A 22,064-nucleotide genomic window follows, 5' to 3' on the forward strand; every position below is an offset into this window, starting at 1 on the left:
TGGTGGGAGGAAAGAAGTGACATTCACAGGCTGTCGTCTAACCTCTACACACACTTGCTGTGTGTGCATGTGAGCATGTATACTCACACATTCACACAGACACACAGACATAGGCACACACGCAAATACAGAGAGAGAGAGAGAGAGAGAGAGAGAGAGAGAGAGAGAGGTGACAAGAAGGCCAGAATATTAGCCTTGCCAAAGACATCAGGTCCATATAATAATAATAAATAATACATTAACAATAAATAAATTATTCTAATTAAATGTAATCTTAACTATAAAATAAAACTCTCAGAGCCATGAAGCTTCTATAGCCGTTCAACATCTTACCTAATGATTATGTTGTTGTTGTTGTTGTTATTGTTGTTGGAATTAGAAAGCTCTACCACCCCCAGCAGCCACATTGCATCAAGCAAGCTGGGTTCATTGTGAATCTCTGACACTTTTTTAATGTGTAAATTTATTGTGAAGAATGAATGTAAAAACACTTGCAAATACACAACAGCATAGTGTGTGTGATTTTCTTTCCATCTCTCTCACAGAGCCATTCCTAACTATCCAGCAAGTCAGGAGAAGGATGCACAGCTCACTCACGTGTTTGCCAATCTTTACCACCTTGGAAGTTCATAGGATTATTAATTCTATGTGACTCTGTGGCCCATTAACTACTGTTATGCATCTTTAATGGGTGTTCAATTTTTCTTGCATTTGTGGTCATTTCCACAAGTAGTATTCCTATAAACTAGGACCCCTTATCTTCCTAGAACCCTATGGGGAGGCCTGTGAATGGATGCTGAGACCCTGTGGGAGGCCTGTGAATGGATGCTGAGATCCTGTGGGAGGCCTGTGAATGGGTACTGAGACCCTGTGGGAGGCCTGTGAATGGATGCTGAGACCCTGTGGGAGGCCTGTGAATGGGTGCTGAGACCCTGTGGGAGGCCTATGCGTGGGTACTGAGTCAGTCTGCTGCCTGAGGACAGTGGGCCCCTGGAGTGGGCAGAGAGGAAAGATGACATATGCATGGCCATGAGAGGATACAGGAGCCACAGCTGTCTTCCTGGATCGTCTTACCTGTGTCCTCAAGAAACTACTAGCACAGGGTACACACACACACACACACACACACACACACACACACACACACACACACGAGTGTACTTTTTCTATCATTGGGCCTCAGTTGGTAGGGGACGGTTCACAACTGCAGGGCAAGGGAATGTGAAGGGCAATTAGTAGATGCAAGCACACATACCTGGATGAGATAGTGGGAACACAAATTGAGAAGCTCCAACAGCTGTAGGTGACTGCCAGCTGCTAACACATCCTGGATCACTCCTGGCTCCAACAAAATCTGTTTTTGTTTTTTGATAAAGAGAAAGCAATCAGCTACACCAAAAATGGACATGGTACTGCTTAATGTATAAATGCACCACACTGTATTTAAACTGCTACTCTACACACTTACTTGAACTCAAACTGTGGCTATGGAAGTCAGTTTCTTTCTTGTACTCTAATTATCACAAGATGCCCCCTCTCAAACAGGAGCCTTTCTTTGATTTTTACATGGGCCAACAGCTTTTCCTACACCCCAAACTCTGCTTAGCTCCTGTATTTTTGTAAGAAAATATGAACATCTTCAAAGAACACAGTAGCCTCTTAACATTCATTTTGTAACATGGTCATTAATTGCAAAATGAATCAGTTCCAATTTTTCAAAGTGTATTTCAGACTCTTCAGTTCATCACAGTTTAGTGAGCAGGTGTTTTAGGGCAGCAGGGCACTTGCATCTCCTCTGGCTACAGGGAGTGGGTGGGTATTGTGAGAGTGGGTGGGTATTGTTGGGTATTGTGAGAGTGGGTGGTATTATATACGTATTATTCTACTTACAAGCACAAACTTTCATTCTTTTCATTTTTAAGTTTGGCTTCTCTAGTCCTCTTTTTTACAATGCAACTATCATTTTCATGAAACAGCGAGCCTCACCAGGACAGAGAACAGCTCAAGTCCCTGGTGATATCAATTATCTACTTGCTGGTTAAGCCCAACTATTGGACTGCTGCTACCAGCCCACTGAAAAAGGCCAGAGAAAGACACACACCATGCTGAGGAAATTCACTCCAACATGTGACTGAATGTATAAAGAGGCCTTTAGTGCTGTCACAGCCATCTTCCTCAGCCCAGTCATTCCCAGTCTGGCCCCTGGACACCTATGTCCCCAAACCCACTGGCATTTCACTGCCCTGTCCACATGGAAGCAGCTAGTGAGTCCACTCTTTCTATAAATGAGGCCATCCATCTCTTGTCTCTGGGTCAACATTCTTTCTTGATTTTCTTTTTCCTCAGAAACCATTTTCATTCCCAGTCTATGTGCCTTTGGAAATGACCACAGCTTGGCCCGAAGACCTTTTCCTTCTCTCTCTGCTCACCCTGTAATCACGTGGCTTTAATGATATTTATATGCTGATGGCACCCAAATCTGTTCCCCACCTCCATATTCCATACCCTCATTCACAACTATGGGAAATGGATGAAGTCCTGAGTGAATGTGTATCGTTGACATGGGTCAGTGTCAAAGACAGCAATGTCTCAGACCCGTGGGAGAGGCAAAGCCTTCCCCAGGCGAGACTCGGAGACATGGCAAAGCCCTCCTGTGGTCCAAGTACAAGTGTTAATGAACAATTGACCAGTGTGTGTAAAAACTATCAACCATAGTTTCCTTCTCTGGGATAACTGCAATCTGAGTGTGCTCCTCTACAGAGATGTCCACCTTTTGATGTATAAAAGAAATCTGCCTCCTCTATCGTATCACCAACCAAATCAGTCTTCTGGATCATCTCTACATGGATCATCCTTCCTCAAGGTATCAGCTTGGTTCCTTCCATCCCATCTTTTGGTCTTCTGCTGGAACTGAGATTCTGACCTACTGTCAAAATTGGTACCTTCCATCAGAGTGAGCTCAGCCCACTGTATCCCACCTTTTCTTGACATGTCTGTGTGTCTGCCTTTTCTTCATTCCCTTTCTGCTCCAGTTAGGTCAATCCCTCAAGCCGGGTAGAGCCTGGCATCCAACTACCACCTCAACATGGCTCTTAGCTGTCTAAAGGGCAGCTCAAACCCTAAGCATGCCACAGGCTAGACGCTTGATCCTACTACCACTCACCACCCCACTCCTTTTATAATCCCTCTATCTCAGCAAAAAATATAGCAGTTATTTAGAAAATCCCAGAGTCGTTCTCCTTTTTTAAAAAATAAAACTATTCTTTGATAATTTTCTATACATATATAATGTGTCCAGGTCACACTCACCACCCAGTCCTCTCTACTGCCACTTCCCCACCAAACTCCCCTCCCCTCCTCCAGACAAGTCCTCTTCCCACTGTCAAGTCATTTTGTTGTTGTTTGTTCTATGAGCCACTGAGTTTAACCAGAGCTTCCTGCACAGGCATGGCCATTGAGCTATCCACCAAAGCATGTGTAACGCATCAGATGCTATACCATTGAAGACTACAACTCCCCTCCCCAGAAGCTATTAACTGCTAATGGCTTTCTGGGGAGGATCCTGGACCCTTGAGCTCCTCTCCCATCTATGAACTGAATATTGGCATTAGTCCAGTTTTGTTGTCCTCTCTCCAAATCTATTACTTGCGACTTATACTTTGGCTTACTATACACTTAACAAACTCACTCATCAAAGTGGAAACATGGCTATCAGGCTACCGCTCATTCTTTGGTGTGTACAGAACAACACTGTCAGAGATGCTTGCCCTGATCATTCTCTGTGAAACAGCACATCACTCCAAAATACCTATCATTTCCAATCTTGGCTGTATTATCCATAGCACTTACAGTCTTTTGACATAATTGCACATTTATTAGATTGTTTTCTGTTTCTCTACACATAAAGATACAAGCTCCAGAAGGGAAGAAATGTGTCTTGAAATGGTGCTTATCTAATTACAAATCTGGATAAATAATTGATTCCTACACACATGCTTGTCTCAAGATTTATTTTATTAATTGATCTGATGGAGGACAAGAAGAAAAAGAGCTGTAGCTGTATTTCTCTACCATTGAAGTAAAGATGTGAAAAAAATTAAGCACAGGGGTCAAAACTGCAAATACTCATCTCATTCTGGGAGTTTTTTTTAACAGCTCTTTCTTCTTCTGGTCAGAAGAGATATTTAAATTTCTGCAAATCCTCAAGGAAGGGTCTTTGACTGGCATGAGGAAATGAGTGTATCTCCCATCACAGTAGCAAGAGTGGTGGACAGACTGGCAGAAGAGGCACAGCCTGAGGCAGGGAGCAGGGACTCGATGGATTAGAAAGGGTAGCTTTAGCCTTTCAACCCTGTCAGTTATGTTCACTTCACACAACTGGCATTCCTGATAACCTCCAAGGTGTGGTAACGCCAAACGCAAAGACAGCTATCACTGAGAGACAAGATGAATATTCCATAGCATGTGTAACACGTCCAGTGGACTCACTGTGAGAAACCCTCACACTAGAAACCCATACTGGGATTATTTATGCCTTTGTTTTTTATTTTTGTTCTTTAGGCTTGTTTCCTCCTCTCATTATAAGATTTTCTAAAAGAAACTTTAGCATAGGAAAATCTCTAAGTCCTTTGAAAGGTTTGCAGAGAGAAACTGTCAGGACAAATATTTTTTTCCTTAATAGAAACGCCCAGCATGTGTAAGCGTCACTGTCGGAGTCTTTGCAGTTACGCCCTGCTGCTGTTTGGTGAGTGGCTGCTCTGCTGGATTTTCCAAAGAATTTGTGCTTGGCCAGGAATAAGCTGAGGCTCAACTCCCTGTGCTTTACAATAAAGTGAACTTGACGCCTTCTCGAGGAACTGACCAATAAAACTCTTTAAAAGTAAGGATCCTCAAACACCCACATTTATAGGAGACAATCTTCTAGTTTGTTTCCCCTTTGCTGTGACAAAACACTGACCCAAACCAGCTTCAGATCCTTCAGAAAGTTATAGTCATCACTATTTATTCTGGCATTCTAACCGAATGGGTGGGGCATGAGATCAACCCACAGGAAGGGAGGGAAGGCCCCTGAAAGCTGAGAGCATCCTGTTAGAGTGGGAGGGAGCTAAGCTACCTGGCTGGACATATCTGTAGCATTCAGCCCTCTAGAGGAATTCAGATCGGATGAAGGTATACAGATGTGAACAAGACAAAGAGATAAAGAAAATGCAAGACATATAAGACCAAGTGTGTGCCCTGAACCTGTGTCAAAGGGCTCACTTGTTCAGGCTGGGATGGAGCTGGGGCTCCTCTGAATCTGTAAAAAGTTTTTGAAGCCATCAAGGGGGTGTATAGGTAGGACCAAGTGCTTTCTTCTTGGGGACAAAAATATTGGGTATTCTCTCCCCCACAATCCACCCACACCAACCTCCAGGTAGAACACAGGGGAGCTGAGCTCGCATGTGAGGGGCTGGATAGTGCTGTCTCGGGGTAAACAATAATCCTATAACTCAAGTCAAGCTCAAGGCTCTTCCCTAAAGCCATGGTAAGGTAAAGAAGGTCACTTGAACAAAGATGCTCTGATCCCTCATCCCAAATGCCAAGACTGCTCCCTCTCTCTCATTTTTGCTAACTAGACGAGTCTTAACCAATGGCTGTGAGCAGGGTAACCCTAGGCTGTGGAGAGCCAAGAAAGCCCTGAGTGTTTCAAAGAGTTGATGAAGTCTGTCATGGACACCAGTGCCTCAGCCCCATGGGAGTGGCCAAGCCTTTCCCCATGGTGAGGTGCAGAGGGACAGCAGAGCCTTCCTGTAGTCTGAGTGGGAATTTTGGCAATGTGTGCAAAACCCAGCAACTGTAGCTTCCTCTTCCTGGAAGATGACAATTGGATTGCTTGCCTACAGAGACTTCTTACGAAGGCTAGCTAGCCCCTCCTTGTGCATTGTACATGATCAAAGCGCTGAAGTTCCCGGCTTCTCTTGCACAGTAGGTATGCTCCATCAGAGCAAGCACATCCCATCTGATCTCAGCTTTTCTGCAGGTGTGTCTGTGTGTCTGCTCTTTTTCCATTCCTTCATCGCCCCAGTCAAGTTTCCAGGATAAAGCCCCACAGGCTGTGGCGCTGTGCTGATAGATGTGTGACAAAATGCTAGACTTTAAATCTACAAGTTCAGTAGGAGGTGACAGATTCCCAAAACATTCTGATATGAGAATTCAGCCATAAAGTGGTACAACCGCCTTCCTGGCAGGAGGGATCCTGGGATGCTTCGTCCAGCTCGCTCCTCCGGTCAGTGACTTGAGTGGAGTTGGTTTATTTGCACCATCTCTGAGGAATGCCTCCCAAACTGAGAGTAGGCTTGTGCACCTGGCCTTACAGAGTCTTTAGACAGGACATGGGGCCAAAAAGTTGTGAAAAAGGAAGAATATGGAGGTTGTGGCAAAATTCTACATAGAGCATGGCACCTAGGAGGCGCTGGGAAAGTGGGCTGGGCCCGACAAGTAGAGGCAGGCGCCAGCACACAAACTCCATGTTGCTTCTGTCTGTCTTTCAGCTCATTCTCTTGTGCCATCAGACATTTATATCCCTTTCCCTGTTTTTACCTTGCCTCCCAGATTAGCTTCTGTAACAAATGTCTTTAACATCTATGAAAGTTTCAGTATAACCTTCTTGCTGTCTGTGAATAACTGAGTTAGTATCTTCACAGAAATGTTTCTTTAGTTCCTCAAGGTTCACCCTCATTGCTTGTTTAGGAGGCTGTTGGTTGACTATGGTTTTTGTGGATAGAGCAGGTTAGCGGTGTGATAACTTTAAACCCAGACAACTAAGGTTTGCAAGTGTGTCCATGAAAACAATCACCTTTTAAGCACACGGACTAATGCAATTAAAGTTAGACGTGGTCTAATATCATTTATCAGAATAATGAGGACACTTTCTCTTTACACAATTGAAATTCATTATTTCATATGGTCTAGAGAAATGGTAACTTACTTGAACTTATAAGCTATCAGGTAAACTGAACAAAAGGAGCATAAATAAATTAATTAGTCAGATATTCAAGACATAGGAAGTCTTTTGCATGAAGCACTTCTGTGTAAAAGAAGTCATATAGATGGGAAATAAAACAAGATCTACCTTAAGCTTTAGTATCAGGTCACTAAAAATTGTTTATCCACAAGGTGGCGCCCTTGTTTAAAGCAAAACGATTTTCTGTTCCTTGTTACCTCTATCAGACATACTCTATTCTTAAGAAGAAAATACAATTCAAGTAAGGATAAGAAAGCCTAGGAATTTACTTTCCAAGCATCCCTCAGTGCCCTATGTGTGCTGACAATACTATCCACCTCATGTGTTTTTAGTATTAACAGAAAATGTGCACATACCACAGCATGGTGGGACAAATGGAAGGCTGAACAGGGTAAATACACAGTGCTTGAGTAAAGTGAAAAGAGCCCAGTGGGACTGTGATGGTGTGGGGATCCAGTAGGAATGTAATGGTGTGGGGATCCAGTGGGACTGTGATGTGTGGGGATCCAGTGGGACTGTGATGTGTGGGGATCCAGTGGGACTGTGATGGTGTGGGGATCCAGTGGGACTGCAATGGTGTGGGGATCCAGTGGGACTGTGATGGTGTGGGGATCCAGTGGGACTGTGATGGTGTGGGGATCCAGTGGGACTGTGATGGTGTGGGGATCCAGTGGGACTGTGATGTGTGGGGATCCAGTGGGACTGTGATGGTGTGGGGATCCAGTGGGACTGTGATGGTGTGGGGATCCAGTGGGACTGTGATGGTGTGGGGATCCAGTGGGACTGTGATGGTGTGGGGATCCAGTGGGACTGTGATGGTGTGGGGATCCAGTGGGACTGTGATGGTGTGGGGATCCAGTGGGACTGTGATGTGTGGGGATCCAGTGGGACTGTGATGGTGTGGGGATCCAGTGGGACTGTGATGGTGTGGGGATCCAGTGGGACTGTGATAGTGTAGGGATCCAGTGGGACTGTGATAGTGTGGGGATCCAGTGGGCACAGGATTCTGCAGGAGTAATGGCCAAGTATGCCTGATTTAATTGAAAAACCCTGTAGAGGGATATGGAAAGACTTGGTCTTTTCACAACATAGAGAAAACTCCATTTTCTTATGGCTCCTTCATCATTAGAATGATTCTGGCATTTCAAGGCCTTGAGATTAATAGTATTGCCAACCAGTCATTTCCAACACGATTTTCTTCATTATGTTTAAATTAATAAGATGCATTATTTAACAGAATGTAAAGATAAATTATACATACTTACATCACCTTTACAAATGTGGCTAATTATTTGAAAAAGCAGAATACATTTTTGATAGTTTCTAACTGTAAGGGAAAGAAGCAGTTGTAGCAAATTAAAGTATAATGAAACATGAAGGTCATTATAGGTTAAAAGAAAAGCTAAATTAATTATTAAGACCTACTTATAACCAATGTTCTTTCAAGTGTGATGAAGATGGTAGATTCCATCCCTCACAACTTTATCATGGAACTGAGACTCTCCAAAACAGAGCCAGCTCCATAACATGGGAACACTCTTCAAAACAGAGCCAGCTCCATAACATGGGGACAGACTTTCCATAACAGAGCCAGCTCCATAACATGGGGACAGACTCTCCAAAACAGAGCCAGCTCCATAACATGGGGACAGATTCCCCAAAACAGAGCCAGCTCTATAACATGGGGACAGATTCCCCAAAACAGAGCCAGCTCATAACCTGGGGACAGATTCTCCATAACAGAGCCAGCTCCATAACATGGGGGCAGACTCTCCATAGTAGAATCAGCTTCATAACACTAAGACAAACTCTCCCTAACAGAACCAACTCCATAACACCAGGACAAACTCTCCCTAACAGAGCCAGCTCCACAACATGGGGGCAGACTCTCCCTAACAGAGCCAGCTCCATAACATGGGGGCAGACTCTCCCTAACAGAGCCAGCTCCACAACATGGGGGCAGACCCAAAGAGAAAACACTGATTTTTAGCTGCTGACGTGTTAAAGATGAAACAACGAATAGGATCAATGGCAATTTTGTTTTGGAAAAGGATTGTTTTACTTTAATTTTATGTGCATCGGTATTTTGCCTGCATGTGTGTCTGTTCACCATGTGTATGCAGTGCCGCCGAGGCCAGAAGAGAGTATCAGATTCTCTAGAACTGGAGTTACGGATGGTTGTAAGCCACCGTGTGAGTGCTGAAAACTAAACATGGGTCCTCTGGCAAGGAGCCAGTGTCCTCGACTGCTGAATTATCTCTTCAGCCCCCTGGACACCAATTTTCAAGTGTAGGCATGATTTAACAATGTCACTGCTGGTTATTGAATGGAGAGAGAAGATGGAGCTGAATGCAAATTATTAAGTCATGGTGCAAATAATACAAAGATGGCATGCACACAGAGCTATGCCGAGGGAGCCGAGGACTGAAGATGTCTCATTTCATTAAAGATGTCAGAGAAATAAGCCCCGATGTGAAAAGGAATCATCAATACACAATTCTTTGCTCATTTAGGGAGTTCCTTGCATAAGCTTTGTAAAGGATGAAGATTAAAAAAAAAAACAGCTTTAGAGTCTGCCAAGAAAAGTCATTGGCATTTTTCTATCTAGCATCATCTCATAAAGAAATACATGATTGACTGCTACTCATTTCCATAGAATTTGAGGAGGGAATAAAACAGAATGCCTAGATAATATGTTTAGAAAAATAATTGGCACAGTTTTTAGAGTTAAAAAAAAAATTTCTATTATTAATTTCACGAAAAGCAAATTTAATTTTACCTCCAGTGTTTACATGGTGCCTACTATCTTTCGGATATCATGTGGCCATTTTGTTTATGCCATCTGTCCTTCCTGTACCACCCCCACTTCTTGCCTTTCAAGTAGATATAAACACCAGTGGGGATGAGGAAACTGAAGGCAAGGTAATCCACCCTTTCATCAGCAAGTCTTTTCTAGCTCCAGCATTCCCGGCATCTTTCTAGACTCTATGAAGATGCCATAGTGATATAAAGATGCATCCTTGTCACCACGGTGCTTAGAGCTTAGGTTTCAGTCCACTTGGCCTCTACTTACAAGAGTAAGACCCAAAACATGCTGGATTGGAGACAAGTAAAGAGTTCAGTTTTGAGGTATACAGCAAAATTCAAGAAAACTAGAGTTCTCCTATAACTCCTGTCCCTACACGTATGTAACATTTTCATATGAACATCTCCCACAGCATGAACACTAGGGAAAGCCAGGGGCTTTGGGAGAAATGATATGTCAATGGAGACTTATCAGTTAGAGCAAGTGTGCCATTCTGTATGAGATGTTGATATGGAAATGTTACACATGGGTGGGGACAGGAGGTATAGGAGAACTCTAGTTTTGTTGAATTTTGCTACAGGGAAAACCTGCTTTAAAAATAGTCTATTGATTAAAAACTAAAAACAAAAAAATGTTAAATAATGTTTACCCCACAAACTATACAAAGGCATAAGGTTAGGAAGATGTGGTCTGCAGATTGTAATTTGCCACCTAGATGCATATGGTTTTGTCTTCTTGTTGTCTATGGGGATGATACACTTGAAATAATTTTCCCTTTAGTGTACTCCTAATACCCAGTGAGTCCTTAACACACAGTAGGTGATCATTAAGTATTTGCTGAATTAATGAATTTCATCTTGAGAGCAAAATATTAAGAGATAGTTCCTACATCATAACAAAGGAAACAAATATTCACAAATTAATTTAGCACAGTCAAACTAATGCCTTCATTCAAATGTTCTTAATGTTATTCTGCTCCAGTGGAATATCTACTTGCAAAAAGAATCTTCCCACAAGCTCTACTGGAGGGGTTTGGATACAGCTTAGTGGAAGAGCATTTAGCTAGCATGTGCAAAGTCCTAGGTTCAACCTCCAGCTTTGGGGAAAACAGCTAGCCACTTATGCACTGTACTATTCATCAGAAAAATCATATATTTTTTGCTATCCTGTTATCTTTTTTTTAAAGAATTAGGATCTCAAAACTCACATATACTGACTACCCTGTACAAATACTAAATGTGGCCAGCAGAGGGCTCAAGGACTCCATTTTTAGGGAAAATTTTTAAAACTTGTTATCTAACAGTAGCCTTCCTTGGTAAAATCTCTGAGGAGACAGTTCTTCCTTCTGGTCATATAATCACATATCTCTGAGTTCACTTAAAAATAATCCAAATGGAAAAAAAACAGAATTACGGTAAAGCATCATTATTTATATGGCCAGCATTTACAGATAAGTATACTCGTCTAATTGCAGGAAAGGCGGTGAAGTAAATTACAGCCACACGTGTTTAGTTTGTTTTCATTTGTGTACTTATGTTTTAAAATAGGAAGTCACTATGTAGCTCAGGTTAGACTCAAATGCACTGTGTAGCTGCAGCTGACCTTGAAGTTGTGATTCTCCTGCCTGCCTCACCCTCTTGAGTGAACAGACAGGCACAGTCATATGCAGCTGATGTAACCATTTGAATATCAGGAACATAAATCAGTCAGAGAAAATAGGAAACTGAAAGCAATATAAGGCCAGAAAAGAATATAAGTAAATAAATGTTGTAAATAATATAATAAGCAATACATTACACACGCAATTGCTGTGCTCATACTGTTATAAGTGGGCCTCAAAACTAAACAAAAGAACTGAAGTAGTGGTCCTGGGGGCAAGGTACCATCTGCAGCAGCCTGAGGGCCTGAGTTTGGACCCTGAGCACCTGTGTTTAGGATGGGTGTGGCCATGTGCCTATAACCCCCACATGTGGGGCAGGAACAGGCAGACCCTCCCCTACCTCTCAAAGGAAGGCAAAGCTTGCTGGTGAGAAAGTCTAGCCAACTGGTGATCTCCAAGTTCACTGAGAGACACTGTTTAAACAACAAAGTTTGATGGACAATGATAGGGGAAGACATTGCCCTCCACATGCTCAGGCATGGGTGGGAGTGTACCCCTACACACATACACTACATACACATGCACATGCACTCACACTAAAACAGAAATACAATGTAACATCAAATGGTGAGAACACTAAAAACAATTCTATTGCCTCCGGACCCAGCGATCTAAAGGAAAATTTCCTGCAGATATTAAGGTCATTGACTGTTTCTCTTGGTGATACCTTAAAGAACATCAGAAGTAAAAAGTAAAACACAAAAATTTGCTTAGAACCCAAGCATTGCTTTCTGATTTTTCTGGCTTGATTTCAGTATAAAATCTGAAATATGAGCAGTATTTCTTAAAGGAGGCTGTCCCTCTCTAGGGGACAACCGGGAAACTCACATGAACATCTCCAGTCATCCAGAAAGGATGCCAGATGCCAGGCAATGTAAAGAGCAGTCATCAAGAATTCCCCGACAGCTGTATGCTAAGAGGCCCTGCAGTAATGCACATGCAAATAAGATTTTTATTTATAAAGAAAACAATGAAAGTCCAAATATTAACTCTAACATGTAACCATATTTGTATTGTTTTTCTGTGTGATAGTACATTCACTTTTCCAGTGTTAGGACAGTAAAAGATGAATGGAAGCCCTTTGATGTCTTTGTCTTGGAGTTTTACTAAGAGCTACTCACTATTTACAACAGTAGAGTACCAAGGATATGCTCAGGTATGTGTGCCGCCAGTAAAGCATTCATGTATCAGTCAACTGTCCCAGGCAGGCTCAAGCCACCTGCACATGGAGACAAGCATTTTCCCACTATACACTTCACTATATATGTATTGACTTGATTTTAAAAATAAAATTCTTTCCTCACATTCATCCACTACATATGGTCAAGTCATTTCATTGGGGTTTGGGGTCATTTATGTAGGTCAGTTACATTACACAATAATTTCATTTCAAGATAGAAAGCATTTTCTCATATTAAACTCTGATAGATGGGACTGAGAATTGAAAATCCAGATAACAATTTTTAAAAAATTGACTGATATATGAATGTTTTACTGATAACACACATACCCGAGCAAAGCACTGTACTGTTGTAGAGAGTAGCTCTTAGTAAAACTCCAAGAAAAAGGCATTGTGGAGCTTCTGCTCATCTTTTACTGTCTTAACACTGGAAATTAAAATAATAAAAAAGACCCCACAGCTCCTGGGAAACCATTCTGTTTATATTTTTCTCCTCAACAAACTTATCAAGAGAGCTATTACAGTAACAGGCACATTCTTTTTTTAACCTGAACAAAAGAAAGAAAGTTCATGTACTTTAGCAACCTGGGACCTCTTATGAAAATAATGCACTTCCAAGACTTGCCGTAAAATAAATGGCTAACTTTCCACTCAGATAATTTCAGCTATGATCCTGGGCACCACTCAGAAATGTCAGCGATTAAGAAGAAACAGGCACAGTGGCTTCTGTCTAGAAATACTTCAAACAGAGGCACCATCTACCCACTGCAGTGCAGAGGTGCCCCTTAAAACACATGTGACAATGGGACTTTCTGCTGAAACATTCAAGAGGAATAAGTGTCCAGAAGGGCAGACCCACCCTGAGTAAGCAAGTGCATTGAGCTACCTTTACGAGTGGCTGGATGCCAGAATATTTCTATGCTGGATGATGTCAGCAAGAAAAAACAATGGTTGCTTCTTGTCCTACTACTGGCAATAAAACCATCACGAAGAGCAAGAGGAATATGTGTGGTTCCCGGGGCTGGCAGTAGGTTCTGGAGCTACAGAGAGCTGCGAGCAGAGCCAAGGGAATAGAAGAAAGGCAGACCCAGATCATGTAATGATAGCGGGTTAGGAGCACTGTGGGCTGCACCCATGCTGGTCATCAGATATGGTTTCAGGTAGTAGGAGCCTCTGATACCACCAGTAATGGGTGCGTTCTGTGCCAGAGCTCAAGCGCCTTGGACCATAATGGTTCCTGAATGCAGAACTGAGGTGGAAAAGAATACAGATGCCATGGACGTATTCAGTCCCCTTTTGTTTTCATTAAATGACTGAGTTTAACCATTTCTCAATATTTGTGCTTAAATATGACCATTGCTTCAGGGATTTCTGATGTCAAACTGCTGGAAGATTTGGAGCCCTGCACACCCTTCTGCCTTGTGTCCTCAAAATAGGGCATCTAAGAAATCTCCGAAGTCCTTCTAAACCAAGGCCGGGTCTGCACAGAGAGCCCTCCTCTCCACCTACATCCTATCTTCAACCAAGTTCAAGGACAGTGATGCTCCTTCACTCAAACTCAGGAAGCTTACTCTCCCACTTCTTCCAATAATAAAAGGGAAACTCTCCCCAGAGGCAAATAACAATGATTTTTAAGAGTCAAGAAAGAAAAAAGAATTGACTGATAGAACTTAAACTTTCTCCTCAAGCTCTTGTGTAGAAAAATCCTCTCTGTGGAGAAATGCAGTCACGAACAGCTTCATAGCCTGGCAAGAATTAAAATGAGGAGAATATGACCATTCTTTGCAAATTAAAAATTCTCTCCCATGAAAGGTGTATTTCATGCAAATCAAAGCAACTCTGAGATTCCATCTTATAACTGTCAGAATGGCTAAGATTAAAAAACATTGACGATAGCCTGTGCTGGAGAGGATATGGAGTAATGAGAACTCTCCTCCACTGCTGGTACAAGTGCATACTTGTACAGCTACTTTGGAAATCAATATGGAGATTTCTCAGAAAATTGGGAATCAATCTATCTCAAGACCCTGCTATACCAATCTTGGGCATATCCCCAAAGTGTGCTCAATCATATCACAAGGACACATGCTCAACCAGAACCTGGAAACAATCTAGATGTCCCTCAACTGAAGAATGGATAAAGAAAAAAACACAATGGAGTATTACTTATCTGTAAAAATAATGACATCATGAAATTTGTTGGCAAATGGATGGAACTAGAAAAAAATCCTGAGTGAGATAACCCAGAAAGTGAGTGACCCAGAAAGATTAACATGGTATATACTCACTCATAAGTAGATATTAGGAGTAATGTAAAGAATAACAGGTTACAACCCACAGCCCCAGAGAGGCTAAGTAACAAAGCAGGCCCAAAGAGGGACACATGGATTTCCCTGGGAATGGGAAATAGAAGAGATCTCCTGGGTAAACTTGGGGTGGGGGAGGGCAATATAGGATTGGAACATGAGAGATGATGTTGGGTTGGTTAGGGGTGGGATGAAAGGGGAGGGAAGTGAAAGAGACGTCTTAATAGGGGAGGCCATTTTGGGGTTAGGGAGAAACCTGGTGCCAGGGAAACTCCCAGAAATTCACAAGGATGATCCCAGTTGAGACTCCTAGCAATAATGGAGAGAGTGCCTGAATTGGCCATCTCCTGTAATCAGATGCTGACTACCCTAATTGTCATCAGAGAGCCTTCATCCAGTAACTGATGGAAGTGGATGCAAAGATGCACAGCCAAGCACTGGGCTGAGCTCCTGGGGTCCTGTTGAAACAAGGGAGGAGGGGTTGTATGAGCCAGAGGGGTCAAGATCATGACGGGGAAACCCACAGAGACAGCTGATCTGAGCTTGTCAGAGCTCAGGGACTCTGGATCAACAGGTAAGGAACCTGCGTGGGACCGACTTAGGCCCTCTGCATGTGTGTGACAGTTGTGTAGCTTGGTCTGTTTGTGGGACTCCCAGCAGTGGAATCAGGACCTGTCCATGGTACTTTAACCGGCTTTTGGGAACCTATTCCCCATGCTAGGTTGCCTCACCCAGCCTTGATGTAGGGGGAGGAGCTTGGTCCTGCCTCAACTTGGTGTGCCACACTTTGTTGACTACTATGGGTGGCCTGCCCCTTTCTGAATAGAGACAGAGAAGTGGATGAGGGGTGTGTTGATGGGATGGGGGGGGCAAAAGGAGAGGAGGGAGGGGAAACTGTGGTTGGAATATAAAATAAGTGAAAAAAAATTAATTAATAAAACAATTTAGGATGCAACAAGAAAAAAAAGGTGGATTTCAGGCTATATTTTGCAGATCTTGAGACAGCTAAAATGGCTCAAGGGCCTTCCACCCTCCAGGCTTCTGCAGGCATTGCTAGATGAATACAAGATCTTGAAATTAAAATACCAAAATACTATTGAATAATCTTAATGCTGTTCCCAACAGATGCACTTCAGCAAATTTCCTTCTAGAATTGTTTTACATGCTACAAGCTGAGTAAGGCTCATAAGTAAATCTGACGGAGACGTTTTCCATACCAAGTGACACATTTTCCCCTGAAGGAATCGTCCATGGGAAAGCAGTTCCAATTAAGATTGCTGCCACTCTGCTGCCTGGTTTGATGCTCAGGTCTCTAGAGAAAAGTATTCTGTTGTGGAGAATAAGTAGAGTTTCCATGAAAATAAAGTGCTACATATACATACCTCCCAGCAGGCTTCCTGTTCAGTATGCCATCTATGGGGGTATCCAGGTCTACTGCAGGACAGGACCTGTCATCAATACCCTGCTTATGTTTGTGTAAGACTTACACACACACACACACACACACACACACACACACACACACACACACACTCATGTGAACTTATAAGAACCAAATGAAAATCAGGAAAAAAAATTCTTCAATACATAAGAATATGGAAACTAAGGAAGAATTTCCTTTGATAGTCAACTCTTATCTGTGTGAATAGTCTTATATAATTGCCATTATATATAACAATGTTTTTCATTCGCAAGAATATCACATTTTTTTTTTGTATTTCTGAAAGACTTAGAAGTGGTTAAGAGTGACAAAATATTTCCTTGTGCATATGACACTAAAGCATTCTCTGGGTCAGAGAAAGGCTGTTAGAATGTGTGTCTTTAAAAACACATTCTTTGCTGAGCTCAAAAAGTCAAGGATTAGAGAAGAGAAAGGCTGTACCAACACTAATTTTCTTCTTTAGATGCTCATCCAACTGGCTCATAGCTGACAAAGTGAGCAACATTCGGACATGGAGTGCTTTAAAGAAGACGACAGATGTCACTGTTGTGTGGCATGGCGTTTCTCCTTCTGCTCAGGGCTTCTAGAGCCTCTCCATCCAGTAACAAGTGATACAGCAGGAAACAGAGAGTTTCCTGGAAATGAAAATAAAACTAAGCACTCTCCAGAAAGTATAACATGACAGTCCTTGGCACACATTCAGACCTTCTTGACATCACAGCCAGGGTGCTGAACAGGAAACCCTTGGCCCTGAGTTCCACTTGCTTACATCCTGGCACCAAGCTACCCAGTTCCTAGAGGTTATCCTGAAGCACTGAGCTAGCTGACCTACTTCCCAGGATTCTTTTCTTCATAAACTAGTTTCAGTGTTACCTGTTCCTCCCCATCTACCTGAAGTTTTTTGTCTGTCTTCTTGTCATCTGTCTGTCTTAAAACAATTCTTGCCTGTTTCTGAGTGGCTGAGCATTTTTAAAATCAGTAATGAGATGCAGTACCCCCATTTCCCTCTCATCTTTCCCATGTCGGGAATGAGATGTGGTACCCCCATTTCCCTCTCATCTTTCCCATGTCGGGAATGAGATGTGGTACACTCCCCCCCCCCCTTTTTCCTCTCATCTTTCCCATGTCTCTTCTAGTCCAGACTGAACCATGAGAAAGTGAGATGGAAGAGGCCAGGAAAGAGGAACCAGGTTCTTGCACACCTGGGTCCATAAAAGCCAGTGCCTTCTTGGGTTGATTCCTCCTCCTTTAATGGCAGCTCTTCCCAGCGACAGTCTCCAGAACAAGGCCTGCTCCCCAAGGAGATGCTGCCTGTCACCTCCATCCCATCCCTGTCTCTGCTGCAATCCCAGCAACTGTTGGTGGCTGTGCAGGGGGACACCACAGGGCCGCAACACATGCTGAGCCTTGTTCAAGCAGTCTGTGAGCAGTGTGTAGACAAAGGACGAATGCTTTCTAATGGGTGCAAAGACAAGTGTAGGCTTGTGAGACATGCGTCTGCCATGACACAGGAAGAGTGCACACATGTTCAGAGGAGCTGTGAGCCCTGAGGAAATTCTGACTTTCCTTCAACACTTCCTGGATGAAATCTGTGGGATGCTGCTCAGAAGGCTGTACTTTAGAATTGTGTGTAGGAGGAACACACACACACTGTTGCACTTAGCAGTATTCATTCAGCACTCCCACTCTGTACTCCCAACTTCTTTCCAAGACAGCAGTGATTTTCAGACACTTAAAATACTTGCATTTTATAGTATGCTTACTACAACCAGCTAAACACATAATCAGCTGTCAGTGTGCATGCATGTATGTGTGTGTTTGTATGTGTGTTTCTCGTACACATAGTTCTAAGGTATGTGTGTGTGTGTGTATATATATATATATATATGTATATGTAAAACATATCATATTATATATACACATATATATTGGTTAAAAAACATAACCGGAAAGTCCATAAGGATCAGTAACAATGAAGAAATTGGAAAAACCATGCTTTCATTTATACCAATACATTCCAGATTCTTTTTTACTCAGTGCTACTTTCAACTCCACAATAAGAGAAGGCATCTTTGCTTATTTCCCAAACATGCTACAAATGCAATGCTTTGCTATCATCTGTAACCCCCATTTCAAGGCAAAATGGATTTATTGCAAAGTCATTTTTTTGAGAGAGGGTCTCACTATGTAACTCTGAGTGGCCTGGAATTTGCAGTGTAGGCCAGGCTGACCTCAAATTTCACAAATATCCACCTGCCTCTGCCTTCTGAGTGCTGCAACTTGGGCTCACTCAGTATCTTCTGGGCTCCAAAGAGCTTGGACAGCTACTCCACTCTGGTTCCGCCATCCAGAGAACACACAGCTTGTCTTATAGGTTCAGGCAGGCTCCCCTCCACACCTGCCATTGTCCTTTCTGGTCATCCCAAAGTACTGCCATCTCAAATATGTGGAAGTAGTTCACTACAATTGAGGCTGAACTCTCACCAATGGCCTCCTGGCCTCTCTTCAGGGACTCTGACCTACCACATAGTGCCAAACCTCCATTTCTCTCTGTGAAGTATGGGTTATTGATTTTACATAAGAGACAGACAATGCAGATATGACAGTGGTGTTAAGCGATAAATGCACACATAAAATAATTTAGAACTAATACATTAATTTACATATGTAAACCAAAAGCATAAAATACATTATTTACTAACTTCACTACAAAAATGTTTGGCAATTCTGTATAATAACTGCCTGCCTTAATTTCTTAAGATATGAAATTTGACAAGGCTAACCCTGAATTTGCATACACCATCCTCTTCCCTTCTTTCTTTCTTTTATTCAATGTATGCTGTTTTTGTTTTTTCTGTTTTCATTCTAGATGCCAGATTTGTCTAAATTATTCTAAGACATACATCCCAAACTCTACTGGATTAAGAAAAAGACTAAACAATATCACACTTGATTTTTTTTACATCTTTGAGTATTCTGCCTGAATGTCTGTCTGTGCACTACTTATATGCCTGACACCCACGGAGGCCAGAAGAAGGCATTGGATCCCCTAGGACTAAAGTTACAGACAGGTGGTATGAGGTGCATGTGGGTGCTGGGAATTGAAACTGGGTCCTCTGAAAGAGCACCTAGAACTCCTAACTGCTGAACCATCTCTCCAAGCCCAAATATCATCCATTCTAACAATCATCGAAAGAAAATTTAGAGGAACGGTAAACCTTCCCACATTCTTTAAGAACCAAATACCACCTTCTCTGTGAAATGCAGTGCTGGCGGTCCCTGGTGACCAGGTCCAACACTTTTGTGTGTGTACTCTGCTTCTGCTATAACTCCCAAATCTTCTTGAGGCTTTAGTACTGTTGCGCTGGATTGTTTATGTCAACTTGACACAAGCTACAGTCATCTGAAAGGGGGGAACCTCAATTGAGAAAACACCCCTCTAAGATCAGGCTGTAGGCAAGCCTGTGGGGCATTTTATTAATTAGTGTTTGATATGAGAGGACTCAGCCCATTGTGGGAAGTTCTACCCCAGGGTTTGTGGCCCTGAGTTCTATTAGAAAGCAAAATGAGCAAGCCATGGAGAGCAATCCAGTAAGCAGCAGTCCTCCACATTTCTGCCCTATTTGGATTCCTGGTCTGACTGCTTTCTATGATGAACAATGATATGAAAGAGTGAGGAAAATAAACACTTTACTCCCCAAGTTGCTTTGGGTCATGGTGTTTCATCACAACAACCTGCCTAATACATAAACTGGTGCCAGGAGTTGGGTATTGCTCTGGCAGACCCAACCGTGTAGTTTTAGGAATACTGTAGACTGCCTTTGGAATTTCGGGCTGGAAAGGCTATTGAGTGTTGAGAGTTTGGTAAGCTGCTCTTGGGGAGCTTGGAAGATAAAAGTATCGAGAGAAATTCAGACAATGGAGGACTGGCTTGTGAAGTTTCAGAGTGAAGCAAGGATTCTACTGGGCCATTTGTGTGAAGAATCTGTGGTGTCTGTAATTAACAAGAGACCAGAACCACCGAAGTAAGACCTTTGTTTTGCTGGGACAAAGAATGCTGGTCAGCTGGGGCTAAAGAGTTGGTTGTGAGTAAGAGGAGACCAGCATGGTTGAAGTGCAGTCTTTCAGGAAATTTCCCCAGAGTCAGCACACAGCAGCCGTGTTCAAGAGGCAGCCAATGTTGTACCTCATGCTGGAAGGAGAACTTGGTATCGTAAGAGTCACCCGGGTGGTACTGTTTTTGAAGGCATGAATGGGGCCATGGAGAGCATCAGAGGCTTTGTCACTATGTGACAGGGCTGGAGTCCCAGAAGTGAGCCCGGAGAGTGGTGAAAAGCGAATGTGGTGAAGGTGCAGCCCAGGCCCAGCAGGGGACCCAGCATTTTGGAGATGTCGGTACCATGGGAACAACCTCCAAGAACCTCTAGCAGCAGCCATGGAGTGGAGCTGGCCTAAGCCTATTAGACGAGGTGTGTGTGCTGTGGCAAGCCCTTTGGAGGAACCCAGAAACATCATGAATCCTAGAAGCCTGACCCCAAGATTTATGCTGTTGGACTTTTAGTTTTGCTTTGTTCAGATTGTGACTTGGCCCCGGTCCTTCCTTCTTCTTCTTCTTCTTCTTCTTTTTTTTTTTTTTTTTTAATTTTTCGAGACAGGGTTTCTCTGTGTAGTTTTGCGCCTTTCCTGGGACTCACTTGGTAGCGCAGGCTGGCCTCGAACTCACAGAGATCCGCCTGCCTCTGCCTCCTGAGTACTGGGATTAAAGGCGTGTGCTACCACCGCCCGGCTGGTCCTTCCTTCTTAGAGTAAGAAAGTCTTTATCTTATTATTGGTTTTACAGAAGCCCACATTTGAGAGACTTAGAATTATTAAAGAGACTTTGAAATTTTAGAGACTGGATTTTTAGGGAGAGTTTATCTTTTAAAAGAAACTGGATATATTAAATAGATTGAAGTTTGAATTTGTGTTTGTAAATGCCATAGGACTTTTCAGTTTGTAATCTGTTTTACATTGTGATACTCTTCTCCAGCCCCCATCAATGCCTGAGGCAGTTGGCAGAACTGGCCCTGAGGTCGTAAGACCAGGAGATCTAGCCCTGCCCCTCATCTGCTGCAGCACTCAGGAGAGTGACCCCTATGCCATGCCTGGGCAACACAGTAGAGCTGGCCCTGAAGGTGTAGGTGTGGGGGATCTGACCCTCAGGACGTGAATGCAGGAGAACTGCCCCCACTCCACTCATGGCTGCAAAGGGTGAACTCTCCTAGACAATGCAGGAGAGCTCACCCTAGTGGTGAGGACAAGGGAGAGCTGGTGGGCTGACCAACCCTGCAACTACCCAGACCCAGAACTAGGGTTATGTGTTGGCCACAATATCCACCCCATTTCTGATCTACTGGAGCACATGAAGGGACTTGACCTGCAGACCCAAAGCTGCAGAATCTCCACAACACAGGGCAACAGCAGGATAATCAAGAGGAGTCCAGTGAGGGCCCAGCATGGACAGCGTGGCAGAAACCTGTGGCCTGGAACCAGACCAAGGACTCTTTGCAATGAGCACTTGCAAGTAAAGATACATAAATAAAAGGGTTTACTGTGTGATCCATTGTGTCACACTATAGTTTCCATGATGAGATTTCCCCCAACACACACTTTTTTCTTTTCTTTTTCC

The 22,064-nt window shown here is 43.1% G+C and overlaps 1 protein-coding gene across 3 annotated transcripts in view; it reads right to left on the reverse strand.

The window, feature by feature from the left end:
* Window positions 1-22,064, reverse strand: part of Klhl32 (kelch like family member 32) — a 217,847-nt gene that overhangs the window by 91,267 nt on the left and 104,516 nt on the right. For 2 of the 3 annotated variants that reach the window (XM_006979249.4, XM_042270939.2), the window contains exon 5: window positions 1,256-1,354. The exons of the other annotated variant lie outside the window; for it this stretch is intronic. In XM_006979249.4, coding sequence (XP_006979311.1) covers window positions 1,256-1,354 — 99 coding nt within the window. The remainder of the gene's footprint in view (window positions 1-1,255; window positions 1,355-22,064) is intronic. 3 annotated transcript variants of the gene reach the window in all.

The sequence above is a fragment of the Peromyscus maniculatus genome, chromosome 2 (assembly GCF_049852395.1).
Source record: "Peromyscus maniculatus bairdii isolate BWxNUB_F1_BW_parent chromosome 2, HU_Pman_BW_mat_3.1, whole genome shotgun sequence".
NCBI classification, from domain to species: Eukaryota; Metazoa; Chordata; class Mammalia; order Rodentia; family Cricetidae; genus Peromyscus; species Peromyscus maniculatus.